Source organism: Mandrillus leucophaeus, unplaced genomic scaffold (genome assembly GCF_000951045.1).
Source record: "Mandrillus leucophaeus isolate KB7577 unplaced genomic scaffold, Mleu.le_1.0 Scaffold57, whole genome shotgun sequence".
In the NCBI taxonomy this organism is placed as follows: domain Eukaryota; kingdom Metazoa; phylum Chordata; class Mammalia; order Primates; family Cercopithecidae; genus Mandrillus; species Mandrillus leucophaeus.
Window position 1 is genome coordinate 6,272,361 of NW_012106141.1, and position 20,934 is coordinate 6,293,294.

The 20,934-nt window shown below is 36.9% G+C and overlaps 1 protein-coding gene across 1 annotated transcript in view; it reads left to right on the forward strand.

Moving 5' to 3' along the window:
* The window catches only part of DNAH12 (dynein, axonemal, heavy chain 12), a 261,319-nt gene that overhangs the window by 204,981 nt on the left and 35,404 nt on the right, over window positions 1-20,934 (forward strand). The window contains exons 59-60 of the mRNA XM_011998427.1: window positions 2,108-2,280; window positions 7,226-7,366. Coding sequence (XP_011853817.1) covers window positions 2,108-2,280; window positions 7,226-7,366 — 314 coding nt within the window. The remainder of the gene's footprint in view (window positions 1-2,107; window positions 2,281-7,225; window positions 7,367-20,934) is intronic.

Sequence of the window (20,934 nt, forward strand, 5' to 3'; positions counted from 1 at the left end):
GAGTAACTGGGATTACAGGCATGCGCCACCACGCCCGGCTAATGTTGTATTTTTAGTAGAGACGGGGTTTCTCCATGTTGGTCAGGCTGGTCTCAAACTCCGGACCTCAGGTGATCTGCCCACCTCAGCCTCCCAAAATGCTGGGATTACAGGTGTGAGCCCCTGCGCCCAACTCACAGTATTTATTTCTTAGAAAATATCTTGTTCTTTGATTTTAGGCCATTAATGGTAAATGATATTTAAAATGTATTTATATTTCTTAAGCCTAGTATTTCATGCTAAGGGTTCAAGTTTAGCAAACACTGTTTTTAAGTATACATAGATCAAACCATGGAATATGAATTAAGTTATTATTTAATGTTTAAAAATTATGGCCCGGTGCAATGGCTCATGCCTGTAATCCCAGCACTTTGGGAGGCCAAAGCAGGTGGATCACCTGAGGTCAAGAGTTCGAGATTAGCCTGACCAACATGGTGAAACCCCATCTCTACTAAAATACAAAAATTAGCCAGGTGTGGTGGTGGATGCCTATAATCTCAGCTACTTGGGAGGCTGAGGCAGGAGAATTGCTTGAACCCAGAAGGTGGAGGTTGTAGTGAGCTGAGATCGTGCCACTGCACTCCAGCTTGGATCACAGAGCAAGACTCCCTCTTGAAAAAATAAAAATAAATAAAAATTATATCTGCTGTTTGTTTCTGCTTGCTATTGCTGTTAGTTACAAAATGGCATCTGAATTGAAAGTCAAAGTTTAAATAGCAAAAGGTTTAAATGAGAATACTTAAATTATGCTTTCTTAGATAAGATGTCATTAATTCCCATTGTCAATAACTTTGTTTTACTTATTTATAGTTAGGACTGAGATTCCAAACTTATTTTTAGTTCATTTGTGGTTATACAGTATAATTTTGGGGAAAGTTTGTTTGCAAGTAACAGGAACCCACTTGAATTAGCTAAAATAAGAAAGATACAAGGGAATAATTTATTTTCCCAATTATAGGATATACATCCAGACCTCAAGGATGAATGGAAGACCTTAAGTTTCTGTGCTCTCTATCTCTTCCTCTACTTCCGGGGCTGTGTGGTCATTCTGTGCTTCCCTCTACTGAAGACCAATTTCTTTTAAGACTTTTTTATCTCTTTCTTCATATACTTATCTAGCATGTAGGAACCAACATGTAGAAAAAGTCCTACTACCTTTTACTCCTAATGCCGATGCCACCTAACTTCAGTTTCTGAGGCTTTTAAAGTCTTAATTCTCTAGGGAAATTTTTGATTACCTTATCTTGGATCTGGTTTTATCCCTGCCTGTTGATTAAATTAGCAACAAACAGGATTTGATATAAACATGACTACACAGGCGTACCATTCATCAGAGTCTGTGGATAGCATTACCAAAGAAGGAAGAGTGAGTTGGAATAGTGCTCGAAACATTTTTTCTATAGAATATCAACCTATCAGATTGAGTTGGAGAGCTATTATCTTGGAGAACATTTTTCCTTGGGGGTTGAATATCTACAGCCCTGTTAAGTTAGAAAATTAAACATATGAGAAGCTAGTTGAAAAAGCATCCTTGGGTATAAAACCATCAATCAGCAAATAGTTTTGAATACCTACTTTGCCAGACTGTGCAGGGTTCCAGTACATGAGTTAACACCGTAAGTATACAAACATGTAAACTTGCTCTCCATCCCTCTCTCCCTCTTTATCTCTGACCTGTTAAAAGAAGGTGAATGACTACGGTAGACACTGATCAGTCAGTCAAAGAATAAGCAAAGTTTTCTTATTTGGTATGTCTCAAGAAAGAGATGGTTGGTAGCTGATCAAACTGTTATCTAAAGTTTAAACTTATTTTTTCTTTTTTCCTCTCTTGTTCTTCCTCTCTCTCCTTCCCCTTTCCTCTATCCCTAATTCTTTCGTTCATCCCCTTTTGTTTTCTTTATTTCTGGCTTTCAGTATGATAAAGCCCTCTCTTGTAAACCATATTTAAATTCATATAATGTTATTGAATTGAGATTTTTAAAAAATATATAAACTTCATTATATGAAAAGTACATAATTAAAATACTCTTCCTATTTCTTAATCTTGCTTTTTCTGTTCTTCTCTTAGATTGCAGAAAAGACAGAACTCAACATAGCAGAGTCTCGAGAAGGCTATAGACCCATCGCCAAACACTCATCAGTATTATTCTTTAGCATTGCAGACTTGGCTAATATTGATCCCATGTATCAGTACTCTCTTACCTGGTTTGTCAACCTTTATATCAACTCTATTCATGACAGGTAAACATTCTCTCACTTTATTCATCTTCCCAAGGTTGGATTTTCACAGCCCTTTCCATTTAAAAAGTAATTCCATTTAAAAAGTAACTTTTTAAAAAAACTTACATGATGTATATTCATTACAGAACATTAAAAATTTGAAAAAATGGCCAGGTGCAGTGGCTCACACCTGTAATCTCAGCACTTTGGGAGGCTGAGGCAGGCAGATCACTTGAGGTCAGGAGTTCAAGACCAGCCTGGCCAACATGGTGAAACCCCATATCTACTAAAAATACATAAATTAGCCAAGCATGGTGGCAGGTGCCTGTAATCCCAGCTACTCAGGAGGCTGAGGCAGGAGAATCGCTTCAACTCAGGAGGCGGATATTGCAATGAGCCAATATGGCACCCCTGCTCTCCAGCCTGGGCAACAGAGTGAGACTGTCTCAAAAACTAAAAATATAAAAAAGTGGAAAAGTGAAAGAAAAAAAGACATATGAAAGATAATAAAAATCTTCTTTCTATTTTAAGTTGTTGTTTCACTCCTACTCAAGATTTAGGCATGGAGGGATTAACTCTAGTTTTTTTTCTTGTCTCTTTTAAATATTTCAGTGAGGCAGGCACATGATTTGTTTTTCCTCGCAACTCTAGTGTATCTTTCTCCAACCTTGAGGTCTCTAAAAGGCTTCAGTCCCACATTTCTTTTTTCTTTATTTAATTTAATTAATTTATTTATTTTTGAGACAAGTGTCACTCTGTCACCCAGGCTAGAGTGCAGTGGCACAATCACAGCTCACTGCAGCCTCAACCTCCCGGGCTCAGGTGATCCACCCACCTCAGCCTTCAGAGTACAGGTGCACACCACTATGTCTGGCTAATTTTTGAATTTTTTTGTAGAGATGGGGTTTCACCATGTTGCCTAGGCTGCTCTCGAACTCCTGGACTCAAGAAATCTGCCTGACTCAGTCTCCATAAGTGCTGAGATTACAGGAGTGAGCCACTGCACCTGGCCCCACATTTCTAATAGTTTTCTGGATATTTGCACTTTAATCACTTAATGAATGTATGCAAATTTTGGAGTCAGACTGGAGTTGAGGATTACACCTCAGTTCTGCCACATACTAGTTGCATGCCTACAGGCAAGTTCGTTAACATGAGGTAATTGCCGCAATTTTTCTTATCTATAAAATTGGGATAATAATAGTAGCTACCTTTTGAGTTTTTGAGAATTAAATGAGATAATATTTATAAAGTGTTTATAACAATGTCTGGTATTTAGTAACTGCTGTACTTTTTAAGTAAAATAAAAATACAACTTGAGCCAATCATGTATGCTGTAAGAAATTTCTACATTGACTCTTGGTAGAATAACCTCTGCTGAGTGATTGAAATCCCTTCTCAGTTGGCATTTGGAATTTGAATTTATGCAACCCATATGATGAAGGAAATTCAAGTTAAAGAATTGACATAAAAATGTCAGTATCAAGTTTTGGTGAGATGTGGAATAATTGGAATCCTCTTACACTGCTGGTTGGATTTTAAAATAATGTGGCCACTTTGGAAGTTCTTCAAAATATTAAACTTAGATTTGCCATGTGACCCAGCAATTCCACTCCTGGGTATATACCCAAGAGAATTGATTGCATATGTTCACACAAAAACTTAAAGTTAAAAAAAATTTAGGCATAAAATGCTATATTCAAGTTACTTGGGTTAGTTTTTCTGCCTTCAACATGAGATGTTATTCATGTGAAATACAGTTAAGTTCATTTGTTTATTTTTATGTTTCATTTTAGGATTTTTCTTCATCTTTGTTGACTTTAACTTTATTATATGTTTGAGTACAGACACCATTAATGACTCCAAAATTCAATCCTGTACAAAAATATCTACTCAGAGAAGTGTCAATACCACCATCCCTTTCATCCCATTCCCATGGTCTTATGTATTACTTTTTAAAAATCAAATTTTTAATTTTGAGTTAAGTGTAGATTCACATGCAATTATGAGAAATAATAAGGATCTCATGTACCTTTTACCCAGTTGCCCCAATGGTGACATTTTGAAAACCTGTAGAACAATATCACAACCATGATAATGACATTAATACAGTCAAGATACAGAATATTTCTACCACCACAAGGATATCTGTGTTGCTCTTTTATAGCTATACCCACTTCCTTCCCATCCTTACCTCTTCCGTAACCCTTGGCAACCACTAACCTGTTCTCCATTTCTATACTTTCGTTACTTCAAAAATTTTATGTAAATGGAATCATATGGCATGTAACTTTTTGAGATTGGCTTTTTTTACTCAGCATAATTCTCCAGGAATTCGTTCAGGTTGCTATGTGTATAAATATTTGGCTCTTTTTGATGGCTGAGAAATATTTCATAGCATGAATTTACCACAGATTAAAATCTGTTTAATCGTTTACCTGTTGAAGGACTTCTGAATTATTTCCAGTTTGGGGTTACTATGAATAAAAGTGCTATAAACATTCATGTACATATATTTGTGAATAGAAATTTTTATTTCTCTGAGATAAATACCCAGGAGTGCAATTGCTGGGTTATGTAGCAGTTGTTTGTTTAGATTTTTTTTCTTTTTTTTTTTTTTGCAAACAAGACATAGGGTTTATTGAGGACTCTCTTTTTAAGCTTTTAGGTTCAGGGGTACATATGCAGGTTTGTTATACAGGTAAACTACATGTCACAGGGGGTTAATATACAGATTATTTGGTCACTCAGGTAATGAGCATGATACCTGAAAGGTAGTTTTTTGAACCTCACCGTCCTCCCACTCTCCACCTTTGAGTAGGCCCCAGTGTCTATTGTTCCCTTCCTTTTGTCCAAGTGTACTCATGTTATATAAGTGAGAACATGCAGTATTTGGTTTTCTGTTCCTGCATTAGTTTGCTTAGGATAATGGTCTCCAGCTCCATCCGTGTTGCTGCAAAGGACACGAGTTCATTCTTTTTGGTGGCTGTGTTGTATTCCATGTTGTATCTGTACCACATTAGTTTTATCTAGTCTACGATTGACAGGCATCTAGGTTGATTCCAGATCTTTGATATTGTGAATAGTGCTGTGATAAACATACATATATGTGTCTTTATGGTAGGACAATTTATATTCCTTTGTGTATATACCCAATAATGGATTGCTGGGTCAAATGGTAGTTCTGTTTTAAGCTCTTTGAGAAATCTCCAAACTGCTTTCCATGGTGAACTAATTTACATTCCCACCAGCAGTGTATAAGTATTCCCTTTGCTCCACAACTTTGCCAGCTTCTGCTTTTTTTTTTTTTTTGCTTTTTAATTATAGCCGTTCTGACTGGTGCAAGATGGTATCTCATTGTGGTTTTGATTCGCATTTCTCTAATGATTAATGATTTTAAGCATTTTTTCATATGCTTTTTGGCCATGTGTGTATGTCTTCTTTTGAAAAGTGTCTATGTCCTTTGCCTACTTTTTAATGGGGTTGTTAGTTTTATGCTTGTTAATTAATTTAAGTTTCTTATAGATTTTGGATATTAGATCTTTGTCAGATGTACAGTTTGAAAATATTTTCTCCCATTGTGTGGGCTGTCTGTTTACTCTGTTGATAGTTTCTTTTGCTGTGCAGAAGCTCTTTAGTTGAGTTTTTAAAAATTTTTTAAAGAAAGTGACAGCCTGGGCAACATAGTGAAACCTCATCTCTACAAAAAAAAAAAAAAAAAACAACTAGCTGAGCATGGTGCCATGCACTTGTAGTCCCAGCTACTTAGGAGGCTGAGATGGGAAGATTACTTGAGCCCAGGAGGTAGAGGTTGCAGTGAGCTGTGATCATGCTACTGCACTCCAGCCTGGGTGACAGGGTGAGACCCTGTCTCAAAAAAATAATAATAATAATAAAATGCCAAACTATTTTTTAGAATGGCTACATCATTTTATATTCCCATAGGTATTATATTTTTAAATTGAACTAAAAAAATTGAAAGCAATATATGCTTATTATAAACATTTTTTGGAATATGAAAGTATAAAGAATATCAGTCATCACTCCATCCAGTAATTACATTTATCCATATGTTTTCTGACTTTTTATGTATTTTTTTTCTTTTTGAGACGGAGTCTTATTCCATTACCCAGGTTCAAGTGCAATGGCGTGATCTCACACTACAACCTCCGCCTCCTGGGTTCAAGCAATTCTCCTGCCTCAGCCTCCCTTGTAGCTGGGATTACAGGATTGTACCACCACCCGTGGCTAATTTTTGTATTTTTAGTAGAGATGAGGTTTCACCATGTTGGCCAAGCTGGTCTCAAACTTCTGACCTCAAATGATCCACCCACCTCGGCCTCCTAAAGTGCTGGGATTACAGGCAAGAGGCACCGTGCCTGACCTTTTCATGCATTTTTAAAATATGTGGATCTTTCTCTAGATTTTATGCTTATTTGGGGCAGGCAAATGTTTCATAATTCTTTGTCTCTTACACTTCCCTCCCTAGCATAGAGCCTTACACTAATAGAGATTTAATAGGCATGTTTTTTAAAATTAACTGATTGTTTTCAGTCACTGTGAGGCAGAATAAGATATTTAGGATTTGGAAAATAGAGAGATGGTATAAGCCATATTTCACTTTCTCAGAGAATTATACCCTACATTTTAAAACTTTTTATTTTAAAATACTTATGGACTCATGACAAGTTGCACACAGAAAAATATGTGCAGAGAGGTTTCATGTACCTTTCATTTTGTTTCTCCAATGCTAGTATCTTGCCTATAGTACAACCAAGAAACTGACATGGTTACAACCCATAGAGCTTATTCAGATTTCACCAGTTTTACGTGCCCTCATGTGTGTGTCTTTATATGTTTTTAATAGTGATACTTTCGTAAAATAAAAAGTGCATATGTTAATTCACATTGCTTATATTTTCCTAGTTTTGTTTGACAATACATTTTCCTTCTTTTTAACTTTTAGTAACAAATCCAAGATTTTGGAAAAGCGCCTACGATATTTAAATGACCACTTCACATACAACTTATATTGTAATATATGCCGATCACTATTTGAGAAGGACAAGCTGTTATTTTCCTTTTTATTATGTGCCAATCTTCTTCTGTAAGTTACTTGCTTTTTCCATAACTTATTTATTTTTAAAACCTCCCTGGAAAATCAAATCTGTAAATGTATCTTCTCACAGAAGGCTGTATTTTTCTTTGCTTAAGTCATGATTTTACTTGTGCATTTCACTGATAACAATAGCTTCTACAATAGTATTGGTGTTTATTTAATTTTTAAAATTTACATAACACAGAAAAGTTCACAGAGTATTAATGTACAGTTCAACAAATTCTTACAAAGGGAAGATCTGGTGATGAAATAGAACATTTCCCCACCATCCTTGAAGCACTTGTACTCCTTTCAGTTACCACCTCCTTACTCCCCAAAAAGGTAACTACTATACTCACTTAAAACACTGCAGTTTAGTTTGACGTATATAAGCAAGTAATATGTATTCTTTATTCTTTTATCTGGCTTCTTTTCCTCAACATTACTTTCATGAGACTCATCCGTGTCGTAGCATGAGGCTAGTTCATTTGCTGTGACTGCTTTACAGTATTCCATTAGAAGAATACATTGATGTTTACCTGTCTACTCAATGAACAGATGGGTTGTTTCCAGTTTGGCACTAGTGTAAGTAATTGTGCTATGAACAATCTTGTGTATAAATGTAGGGGCACACGTGCACACATTTCTGTTGGGAAGATGCCTAGAAAGAAAGTTACAAATTGTTTTCCAGAATGATTGTACCAGTTTACATCCCATTAACAGAATTTGAGCGTTCCATTGCACTAGATCCCCACCAACGTTTTATTTTTGTTATTTTTGTTGTTGTTGTTGTTGTTTGTTTTGAGATGGAGTCTCGCTCTGTTGCCCAGGCTGGAGTGCAGTTGTGGGATCTCGGCTCACCACAACCTCTGCCTCCTGGGTTCAAGCGATTCTCCTGCCTCAGCCTCCAGAGTAGCTGGAACTACAGGTGTGTACAACCATGCCTGGCTAACTTTTGTATTTTTAGTAGAGACAGGGTTTCACTATGTTGGCCAGGCTGGTCTCAAACTCCTGACCTCGTGATCTGCCCACCTCGGCCTCCCAAAGTGCTGGTATTACAGGCGTGAGCCACCGCGCCTGGCCCCCACCAATGTTTTATATTGTTTAAAAGAAATCTATTTTGGTATGTGGTACATATTATTGAATCATGGTTTGAATTTATATTTCTCTGATGACTAATGAAGTTGAACACTAGTTCATGTTTATAGGCCACTTGGAAATCTTCTAGTGTACTTCTTCACATCACTTGCCTATTTATGGGGTTTTTCTTAGGGATTTGTATGAGTTCTTTATATATTCTAGACACAAATCCCTTGACAATTATTTAATTGTGTGACAAATTGGCACTCACTCTAGTTTGCTTTCTCTTTCTCTTAATGCTGCCTTTTGCTGAACACAAGTTCTTAATTTTAATATAGTCTGATTTATGGTTCTTGCTTTGTGAAAACTCTTTTCACAGCCCAATATTATGAAGGTATTCTCCTATATAACCATCTGGAAGCTTTATTATGCCTTTCACATTTAGATGTACAAGCCACATGCAACTGATGTGTGTGCATGGTCTAAGGAAATGTCAAATTTTACATTTTTTCCATGTAGCTCTCCACTTGTTGAAAAGACTGGCCTTTTCCCTACTGCTCTGTAGTGCCTTCCTTGCCATAAATAATACATTCATATGTCTAGATCTGTTTCTGGACTGTCTATTCAGTTCCATTAATGTGTTTGTCTGTAATTAATCTTGATGTCTGATAGTGTTTCATCTTGTTCTTTAATTTTTTATTTATTTCAACTGGTTTTTGGGGGAACTGGTGGTGTTTGGTTACATGAATAAGTTCTTTAGTGGTGATTTCTGAGATTTTGGTGCACCCATCACCAGAGCACCTATGTGTAGTCTCTTATCCCTCTCCACTGCCCCCCCCACAGTTTCTCCCAAGTCCCCAAAGTCCAATGTACCATTCTTATGCCTTTATGACCTCATGGCATAGCTCCCTTATATGAGTAAGAACATAAGAAGTTTGCTTTTACATTACAGTAAGTGAAGTGAGTTACTTCGCTTAGAATAATAGTCTCCAGGCCAGGTGTGGTGGCTAATGCCTGTAATCCCAGCACTTTGGGAGGCCGAGGCAAGTGGATCACCTGAGTTCAAGAGCTCAAGACCACCCAGGGCAACATCGTGAAACTCTGTCTCTACTAAAAATACAAAAAAATTAGCCAGGCGTGGTGGCGCATGCCTGTAATCCCAGCTACTCAGGAGGCTGAGGCAAGAATCGGTTGAGCCTTGGAGGCAAAGGTTGCAGTAAGCCGAGATAGTGCCACTGCATTCCAGCTTGGGCTACAGAGTGAGACTCTGTCTAAAAATAAATAAATAAAGTAATAGTCTCCAATTCCATCCAGGTTGCTGCAAATGCCATTATTTTGTTCCTTTTTATGGCTGAGTAGTATTTCGTGGTATATATATATATATTGCATTTTCTTTATCTACTTGTTGATTGATGGACATTGGGGCTGGTTTCATACTTTTGCAATTGCAAATTGTGCTGCTATAAACACGTGTAAGGTGTCTTTTTCATATACTGACTTCTTTTCCTCTGGGTAGATGCTGAGTAGTGGGATTGCTGGATCAAACAGTAGATCTACTTTTAGCTCTTTAAAGAATCTCCACACTGTTTTCTATAGTGGTTGTACTAGTTTACATTCCCACCAACAGTGTAAAAGTGTACCCTTTTCACCACATCCATGCCAACATCTATTTTTTTTTTTTTAATGGCCATTCTTGCAGGAGTGAGGTGGTATCATGTTGTGGTTTCGATTTGCATTTCCCTGATAATTAGTGATGTTGAGCATTTTTCCATATGCTTGTTGGCCATTTTTCTATATGCCTGTTGACCATATATCTTCTTTTGAGAATTGTCTATTCATGTCCTTGGCCCACTTTTTTAATGAGATTGTTTGTTGTTGTTGTTGTTGTTGTTTTCTTGCTAATTTGTTTGAGTTCTTCGTAGATTCTGGATATTAATCCTTTGCCAGATGTATAGATTGTGATGATTTTCTCCCACTCTGTGGATTATCTGTTAACTCTGCTGATTATTTCTTTTGCTGTGCAGAAGGTTTTTAGTTTAATTAAGTCCCATCTATTTATCTTTATTTTTGTTGCATTTGTTTGTTCTTCTTTTATACAAGAGTGTCTTTCTTATTCTTGGATCTTTGCATTTCCATATAAATATTAGCATCATCCAGTCAAGTCCAAAGTGGAAAGATACCTAGTAATATGCTGAAGTTTTGATTAGGAGTGCATTGGAACTGTAAATCAGTTTGTGGGAAATTAACAATTTTATAATATTGAGTGTTTCAGTCTAAGAACATAATATGTCACTCCATTTTCCTTAGTTCTTTTTCATTTCACTCTATAATGTTTCATAGTTTTCTATGTCTTGCCCGTCCTTTTTTTTGAAAAGGCTTTATTTTGTAGAGCAACTTTAGATCCACAGCAAAACTGAGCAGAAGACACAGAGATTTCTTATATACAACCTCCTGCACTAACAAAACCCCTTACCAGTGTGATATATTTGTTAGAATCTATGAGCTTTCATTGACATATCATTGTCACTCATAAGTAAGTTCATAGCTAACATCAGGCTTCACTCTGGTTGTTATGTACCTATCAATTTTGACAAGTGTATAATGTCATGTCTATCATTATAGTTTCACTGCTCTAAAAATCCTCTATGTTCTATTTGTTCAGCCCTCCCTCCCCTCAACCCTGCCAATCACTGATTCTTTTGTTATCTCCATGGTTAGTTTTGTCATTTCCAGAGGGTTGTATAGTTGGAATTATGCACTATGTATGCCTTTTCAGATGGGCTTTTTTTCTCTTAGTAATAAGATTCCTCCATGTCTTTTCATGGCTTGATGGCTTATTTCTTTTTAGTGCTGAATTATATTCCATTGTTTGGATGTACTACAGTTTATTCATTAACCTACTGATGGACATCTTAGTTACTCCTAAGTTTGGGCAATTATGAATAAATATGCTACAAACATTCATGTGTAAGTTTTTGTGTGAACATAAGTTTTCAACTCCTTTGGGTAAGTACCAGGTGTGCAACAGCTGGATTGTATGGTAAGAGTATGTTTAGTTTTGTAAAAAACTACCAAACTGTCTTCCTGAGTGGCCGTAACATTTAGCATCTCCACCAGTAATGAATAAGAGTTCATGTTGCCTATTTTGGAAAGTGGCCGTTTTAATAGTGTTTAGTGATATTTCATTTTAATTTGGAATTTCCTAATGAAATGTGATGTTGAGCATCTTTTCCTATTCTTATTTGCCAACTATATATCTTCTTTGGTGAAATGTCTGTTCAGGTCTTTTGCTTTTTTTTTTTTTTTTTTTTTTTTGAGGCAGATTCTTGATCTCTCATCCAGGCTGGAGTACAGTGGTTCTATCTCGTCTCGGCTCACTGCAACCTCCACCTCCTGGGGTCAATTGATTCTCCTGCCTCAGCCTTCCGAGTAGCTGGGATTACAGGTACTTGCCATCAAGCCTGGCTAATTTTTGTATTTTTAGTAGAGACAGGGTTTTACCATGTTGGCCAGGCTAGTCATGAACTCCTGACCTCAAGTGAGCTGCCTGCCTTGGTCTCCCAAAGTGCTGGGATTGTAGGTGTGAACCACTGTGCCCAGCTCTCAAATGTTTTTTCTGCATATTTTGATAGGATCATATGGTTTTACTTCTTTACTCTCTTGCTATGATGAATTACATTAATTAATTTTCACTTGTTAAATCAGCCTTTCATACCTACAATAAATCTTGCTTAATCATGGTGTATAATTCTTTCCATACATTATTGGATTTGATTTGCTAATATTTTGTTGCTAATATTATGCTCCTTTTGTTGAGGATTTTTGCATCTGTTTTTATGAAAGATTTTGAATTGCAGTTTTCCTTTCTTGTAATGTCTTGCTTGGCTCTGGTATTAGGTAATACTGACCTCAAAGAACCAGTTAGGAAGTATTTCTTCCACTATTTTCTGAAAGACATGGTGGAATTGGTTTAATTTCTTCCTATATGTTTAGTAGAATTCTTCAGTGGACCCATCTGGGCTTGGTGCTTTCTGTTTTAGATGATTATTAATTATTGATTCAATTTCATTAATAGATACAGGTCTATTCATATTATCTATTTTTCCTTGTGAGAGTTTTGGGAGACTGTGACTTCTTTATCTTTATGTAATGCTCCTCTTAATTCCCAATAATTTTCCTTACTCTGAAGTCTTCTTAGTCTGAAATCAATATAACTACCTTACTTCCCCTTCATTAGTGTTAGCATGGTATATCTTTCTCTATCTCTACTTTTAATGTATCTGTGTTTTTATATGGTTCAAAGTGGGCTTCCTGTAGACAACATATAGTTCGGTCTTGCTTTTGGATCCACTCTGACAACCTGTCTTTTAATTGATGTGTTTAGATCATTGACATTTAAACTGATTACTGATACAGTTGGATTAATATCTACCATATATGTTACTGTTTCCTATTCATTACCCTTGTTCTGTTGTTGTTGTTATTGTTTTTATCTTCTATTTTTCTGTCTTCTCTGGTTTTAGCTATTTGGTATGATTTCATTTTTTCTCTTCTCTTAGCAGATCAATTATACCTGCTTCTTAAAAAAAACTTTTAGTTATTGCCCTTGAGTTTGCAATGTACATTTACAACTAATCTATCTAAGTCCTCATTCAAATAACACTATACCACTTCCTGCAATTACTTTGTAACTCCAGTTTCCCCTCCCACTCTCCCTTGTAACATTGTGGTCATTCATTTCACTTATCCATAGCCATAGTCATCAAATACATTGTTGCTATTATTATTTTGCACAGCTGTTATTTTCATTTTTGTATCTTTTAATTAGCACATAATAATTGTATGTATTTTTCAGTTTCATAGTAATATTTCAGAACATACAGGTTATAGTGATCAGATTAGAGTAATGAGCATATCCATCATCTGAAACATTTATCACTTCTTTGTGCTATAGGAACATTCAGTATTCTCTCTTCTAGTTATTTGAAAATACATACAAGTGACCCTTGAACAACACGGGTTTCAGCTACACCAGTCCACTTATACATGGATTTTTTAAAAAATATATTGGAAAAATTTTTTAAGATTTGTGACACTTTGGAAAAACACAGATGAGCTGCCTAGCCAGAAACACTCAAAAACTTAAGATTGGGTATGTCATAAATACATAAAATACTTGTAGATACTAGTCTATTTTTATCATTTACTACCATAAAATATACACAAATCTATTATAAAAAGTTAAAATTTATCAAAACTCACACACTTACAGTCCATGCATGGCATCATTTGCAGTCAAGAAATGTAAACAAATATAAAGATGCAGTATCAAATCATAATTGCATAAAATTAACTGTAGCACACACTGTACTACTGTAATAATTTTGTAGCCCCATCCTGTTGCTGTTGATGTAAGCTTAAGTGTTATGATTATCCACTTAAAATGTCAGGTGATGCTCATCATCTCAAGAGCAGTTCATCTCTTCAGTACATTGGGTATAGCAGTAAAAAGTGATCTCTTCATGGTTCTCGTGTATTTTTCATTGTGTTTAGTACAATATCACAAACTTGGAATAACATAGAACAAAGTGCCACTAGTGTATAATTCTTTGTATGCATTATTGGATTTGATTTGCTAATATTTTGTCGAGGATTTTTGTGTCTATTTTCATGAGAGATTTTGGTTTGTAGTTTTCCTGGAAGTTCTCCCAAGAGACAGAGAAGAGTCATTACATTACAAGAAAAAATGGAATTGTTTGATATTTACCATAAGTTGAGGTCTGCAGCCATAGTTACCCACCATTTCGGACAGACATTTCATCTTGTAAACAGATTATGTAAACTTATAGTATCGATAAATACAGTATATACTGTAAATGCATTTGTCTTATGATTTTCTTGATAATATTTTCTTTTTCTGGTGTACTTTATTATAAGAATATAGTATGTAATGCATATAACATGTAAAATATATACTAATTGACTATCAGTAAGATTTTCAGTCAACAATAGACAATTAGTAGTTAAGTTTTGGGGGAGTCAAAAATTATACATGAATTTTGACCGCATGGGGGGTCAGCATCTTAACTTCCGTGTCGGTTGTTCAAGAGTCAAATGTAATATATTATTGTTAACTATACTCATCCTACAGTGCCACTGAATACTAAAACTTCTTTTGTATCCTTTAACAAATTTCTCCCTATTCCCTGCTTTTCCCTATGTTTCCCAGCCTCTAGTATACTCTGTTCTACTTTTTACTTCTATGAAATCAACTTTTTTTAGCTTCTACCTATGAGAACATGTGGTGTTTAACTTTCTGTTCCTGGCATATTTCACTGAACATAATGTCTTTCAGTTTCATTCATGTTGCCACAAATGAGAAATTTTCATTCTTTTTATGGCTGAATAGTATTCCATTGTGTATGTATACGACATTGTTTGTATCCCTTCATCTGTTGTTGGACACTTAGGTTGATTCCATACCTTGGTTATTGTGAATAGTGCTACCAAAAAAAATCAGGGTGCAGATGTCTCTTCAATATAATGATTTGCTTTCCTGTAGATAAAGGCCTGGTCGTGGGATCGCTGGATCATACGGTAGTTTGATTTGTAGTTTTCTGAGGAACCTCCGTACTGTTCTCCATACTGGTTGTACTAGTTTACATTTCTAGCAATAGCGCATAAGAGTTCCCTTTTCTCTGCATCCTCACCAGCATTTGTATTTTTTGGCTTTTTGATGATAGCCATTCTAACTGGGGTGAGATGATATCTCATTGTGGTTTTGATTTGCATTTCCCTAATTATTAGTGATTATGAACATTTTTTCATGTGTTTTTGGCCATTTGTGTGTGTGTGTGTGTGTGTTTTTTGAGAAATGTCTGTTAAGATCATTTGCCTTTTTTTTTTTTCTTTTGAGACAGAGTCTCACTTTGTCGCCCAGGCTGGAGTGCAGTGGCACTTTCTTGGCTCACTCCAACCTCCACCTGCCTGGCTCCCAAGTAGCTGGGACACAGGCACATGCTACCATGTTTGGCTAATTTTTGTATTTTTCTTTTTGTAGAGAGAGGGTTTTGCTATGTTGCCCAGTCATGTACTCCTGGGTTAAAGTGATCCACCTGCCTTGGCCTCCTAGAGTGCTGGGATTACAGGCATGAACCACCATGCTAGCCTCATTTGCCCATTTAAAAATTAGATTTTGTTTTTTTCTGTTGAGATGTTTGAGTTCCTTGTATATTCTGTATATTAATTCCTTGATGGATGAATAGTTTGCAGATATTTTCTTTTTCTTTTTCTTTTCTTTTTATTTTATTTTGTTTTTTTTCGAGATGGAGTCTCAGTCTGTCGCCCAGGCTGGAGTACAGTGGCGCGATCTCAGCTCACTGCAACCTCTACGTCCTGGGTTCAAGTGATTCTCCTACCTCAGCCTCCTCAGTAGCTGGGATTACAGGCACCCACCACCATGCCTGGCTAATTTTTTGTGTGTGTTTTTAGTAGAGACGGGTTTTCACCATGTTGGTCAGGCTGGTTTCAAACCTTGTGATCCACCTGTCTCAGCCTCCCAAAGTGCTGGGATTACAGGTATAAGCCGCCGTGTCTGGCCAGTTTGCAAATATTTTCTCCCATTCTATAGGTTGTCTTTTCACTGTGCTGATTGTGTCTTTTGGTGTGTAGAAGTTTTTAGTTTGATATAATCCCACTTATTTGTATTTTGCTTTTGTTTCCTGTGCTTTTGAGATCTTATTCATAAAATCTTTTCCAGGACTGATATCCTGAAGCATTTCCCCATCTTTTCTTCTAGTAATTTTATAGCTTCAGGTTTTACATTTAGGTCTTTAAGCCATTTTGAGTTGATTTTTGTATAGAATAAGAGGAGATGGTCTAGTTTTGTTCTTCTGTGTATGGATATCCAATTTTCCCCAGAACCATTTACTGAAGAGACTGTCCTTCCCCCAATCAGTGTTCTTGGTACCTTTCTCAAAAGTCAGTTGGCTGTAGATACATGGATTAATTTCTGGGTTCTCTATTCTGTTCCACTGGTCTATGTGTCTGATCATATGCCAGTACCATGCTGTTTTCATTAACATAGCTTTGTAGTATATTTTGAAGTCTGGTACTGTGACGCATCTAGCTTTGTTCATTTTGCTTAGTATTGTTTTGGCTATTTGGGGTCTTTTGTGGTTCTGTGCAAATTTTAGGATTTTTTTTTTTTCTATTTCTATGAAGAACATCATTGGTATATTGAAAGAGAGTGCATTGAATCTTTTGATCACCTTGGGTAGTATGGTCATTTTAACAATATTAATTTTTCTAGCCCATGAAGATGGGATGTCATTCTATTTTTTGGTGTCTTCTTCAATTTCTTTCATCATTGTTTTTTGGTGTTTTTAAAGTTTTCCTTGCAGAGAGCCTTCACCTCCTTGGCTAAATTTATTCCTAGGTATTTTACTTTTTGTAATTTTTGCAGATGGGATTACTTTCTTGATTTCTTTTCCAGCTAGTTCATTGTTCTCATATAAAAACACGACCAATTTTTGTATGTTGGTATTTATATCCTGCAACTTTGCTGAATTTATTAGTTTTAAGAGTTTTTTGGTAGAGTCTAAGTTTTTCTATATATAAAATCATGTCATCTGCAAAGAAGGACAATTTGACTTCCCCCTTTCTAGTTTGAATGCCCTTCATTTTTTTCCCTTGCATAATTGCTCTGGCTAAGACTTTTAATACTATTAATATGTTGAATAAGAGTGATGAGAGTGGATATCCTTGTCCTGTTCCAGTTCAGTATGATGGTAGCTGTGGGTTTGTCTTATATGGCCTTTATTATGTTAAGGTACTTGCTTCTGTGCCTAATTTATTGAGAGTTTTTATCATGAGGGATATTGAATTTTATCAAATGCTTTTTCTGGATCTATTGAGATGATTATATTGGTTTTGTCCTTCATTCTATTGTGATGCATCACATTATTTGTATAGGTTGAATAATCCTTGCATCCCTAGGATAAATCCACTTGATTATAATGTATGATATTTTTGATGTGCTGTTGAATTTGGTTTACTATATTTTGTTGAGGATTTTTGCATTTATGTTCAGAGATATTGGTCTGTAGTTTTTTTATGTTGTTTTTATCTGGTTTTGGTGTCAGGGTTATGCTGGTCTTGTAAAATGGGTTTGGAAGAATTCCCTCCCCTTCGATTTTTTGGAATAGTTTGAGAAGAATTTTAAAGAATATTAGTTCTTTAAAAGTTTAGTAGAATTCAGCAGTGAAGACATCTGGTCCTGGACTTTTCTTTCTTGATTTCCTTTTCATTACTGTGATTCAATCTCATTACTCATTATTGATCTGTTCAAGTTTTCTATTTTTTCTTGGTTCAATCTTGATAGGTTGTATGTATCAACAAATTTACTCATTTTCTCTAAGTTTTCAAATTGATTAGTTTATAATTGTTTATAATAGTCTCTGATGATCTTTTGTATTTCTGCAGTATCAACTGTAATGTCTCCTTTTGTTTGTGATTTTACTTTTTTGGGTCTTCTCTCTTTTTTTCTTAGTCTAGTTAATGCTTTGTCAATTTTGTTGATGTTTTTGAAAATCTAACTTTTTGTTTCATTGATCTTTTCTATTTTTTTAGTCTCAATGTCATTTATTTCTGCTTTTTATGTTTTTCCTTTTTCTAATTTTGAGTTTGGTTTGTTCTTTTCTAGTTTCTTGAGGTGCATCATTAGCTTATTGATTTGAAATCTTTCTACTTTTTAATGTAGGCATTTATTGCTATAAACTTGCCTCTTGCTATACTTGCTATAAACTTGCTCTAAACATGGCTTTTGTTGTGTCCCATACATTTTGGTATGCTGTGTTTCTATTTTCATTTGCTTCAGGGAATTTTTATTTTTGAGACAGGGTGTCACTCTGTCCCCCAGGCTGGAGTGCAGTGGCATGATCACAACTCACTGTGGTTTCAACCTCCTGGGCTCAAGCAATCCTCCTACATCAGCCTTCCGAGTAGCTGGGACTGCAGGCATATGCCACCACACTTGGCTAATTTTTTCTACTTTTTTTTTTTTTTTTTTTTTTTGTAGAGACAAGGTTTTGCTATGTTGCCCTGATTGGTCTTGAACCCCTGGGCTCAAGCAGTCTGCCTGCCTCATTCTCCGAAAGTGCTAGGATTACAGGGGTGAGATATTTTTTACTTTCCCTCTTAATTTCTTTTTTTTAATCAATTGGTTGCTCAGGAGCGTGTTGTTTAGTTTTCATGTATTTGTATGGTTCTGAGTGTTCCTCTTGTTACTGATGTATACTTTTATTCCATTGTGGTCAGATAAGATACTTGGTATTACTTCAATTAAAACAATCTTTTAAGGTTTCTTTTTTGTGTCCTAACGTATGGCCAATCCTGGAGAATGTTTTATGTGCTGATGAAGAGAATGTGTAGTCTGCAACTACTGTGAATTGTTCTGTAAATGTCTTTTAGGTCTCTTTGGTCTATGGTACAGTTTAAATTTGCAGTTTTTTTGTTGACTTTCTGCCTAGAGTGGGGTGTTAAAGTCTCCAGCTTATTGTATTGGGGCTACCTCTACCTTTAGATCTAATAATATTTGCTTTATATATCTAGGTGCTCTGGTGTTGGTTTTTGTTTTTGTTTTTGTTGTTGTTGTTGTTGTTTTTTGAGACAGAGTTTCACTTTTCTTGCCCAGGCTGGAGTGCAATTGCACAATCTTGGTTCACCACAACCTCTGCCTCCCAGGTTCAAGTGGTTCTCCTGCCTCAGCCTCCCAAGTAGCTGGGATTATAGGCATGCATCACCATGCCCAGCTAATTTTCTATTTTTAGTAGAAACAGAGTTTCTCCATGTTGGTCAGGCTGGTCCCGAACTCCCAACCTCAGGTAATCTGCCCACCTTCGCCTCCCAAAGTGTAAGGACCAGCCCTACAGGGTCTGTGGGTTTTTCTCCCCGTGTGCAGAGATGAGAGATCATAGAAATAAAGACACAAGACAAAGAGATAAAAGAAAAGACAGTTAAGCCCAGGGGACCACCAAGACATGGAGACCAGTAGTGGCCCCAAATGCTAGGCTGCGCTCTTATTTATTGGATACAAAACAAGGGGACAGGGTAAGGAGTGTGAGCCATCTCCAATGATAGGTAAGATCATGTGTGTCACGTGTTCGCTGGACAGGGCCCCTTCCCTGTTTGGCAGCCAAGGCAGAGAGAGAGAGAGAGGAGAGAGAGAGAGAGAGGAGAGACAGCTTATGCCATTATTTCTGCATTTCAGAGACTTTTAATACTTTCACCAATTCTGCTACTGCTACCTAGAAGGCAGAGCCAGGTATACAGGAACATGAAAGTGGACCAGGAGTGTGACCGCTGAAGCACAGCATCACAGGGAGATGTTCAGGCCTCCAGACAACTGCAGGCGGGCGTGACTGATGTCAGGCCCTCCACAAGAGGTGGTGGAGTAGAGTCTTCTCTAAACTCCCCCGGGGAAAAGGAGACTCCCTTTCCCAGTCTGCTAAGTAGCGGGTGCTTTTCCTTGGCACTGATGCTACTGCTAGACCACGGTCTGCTTGGTAACGGGCGTCTTCCCAGACGCTGGCATTACCGCTAGACCAAGGAGCCCTCTGGTGGCCCTGTCTGGGCATAACAGAAGGCTCACACTCTTGTCTTCTGGTCACTTTTCACCGTATCCCTTCAGCTCCTATCTCTGTATGGCCTGGTTTTTCCTAGGTTATGATTGTAGAGCAAGAATTATTATAATATTGGAATAAAGAGTAATTACTACAAACTAATAATTAGTGATACTTGTATATAATATCTATATCTAGTATAACTTGTTATTTTATATATTTTATTATACTGGAACAGCTCCTGCCCTCAGTCTCTTGCCTGGGTACCTGGGTGGCTTGGTGCCCACACCAAAGTGCTGGGATTACAGTTGTAAGCCACCGTGCCTGGCTGAAAAGTTTTGTCTTTTAAAAAAATGTTATTGGCCGGGCGCAGTGGCTCAAGCCTGTAATCCCAGCAGTTTGGGAGGCCGAGATGGGCAGATCACGAGGTCAGGAGATCGAGACTATCCTGGCTAACACGGTGAATCCCCGTCTCTACTAAAAAATACAAAAAACTAGCCGGGCGAGGTGGCGGGCGCCTGTAGTCCCAGCTACTCGGGAGGCTGAAGCAGGAGAATGGCGTGAACCCGAGAGGCGAAGCTTGCAGTGAGCTGAGATCCGGCCACTGCACTCCAGCCTGGGCAACAGAGCTAGACTCCGTCTCAAAATAAAATAAAATAAAATAAAAATAAAAATAAATAAAATAAATAAAAAAGTGTTATTATTAAAATAGAGGGTCTCCTTATGTGACCCAGGCTGGTCTGGAGCTCCTGGGCTCAAGCAGTCCTCCTGCCCACGGCCTCCTAAAGTGCTGGGATTACAGGCGTGAGCTACCGTGCCTGGCCAGGTGCATGTATTTTTACAGTTGTTATATTCTCTTGCTGAATTGATCCCCTT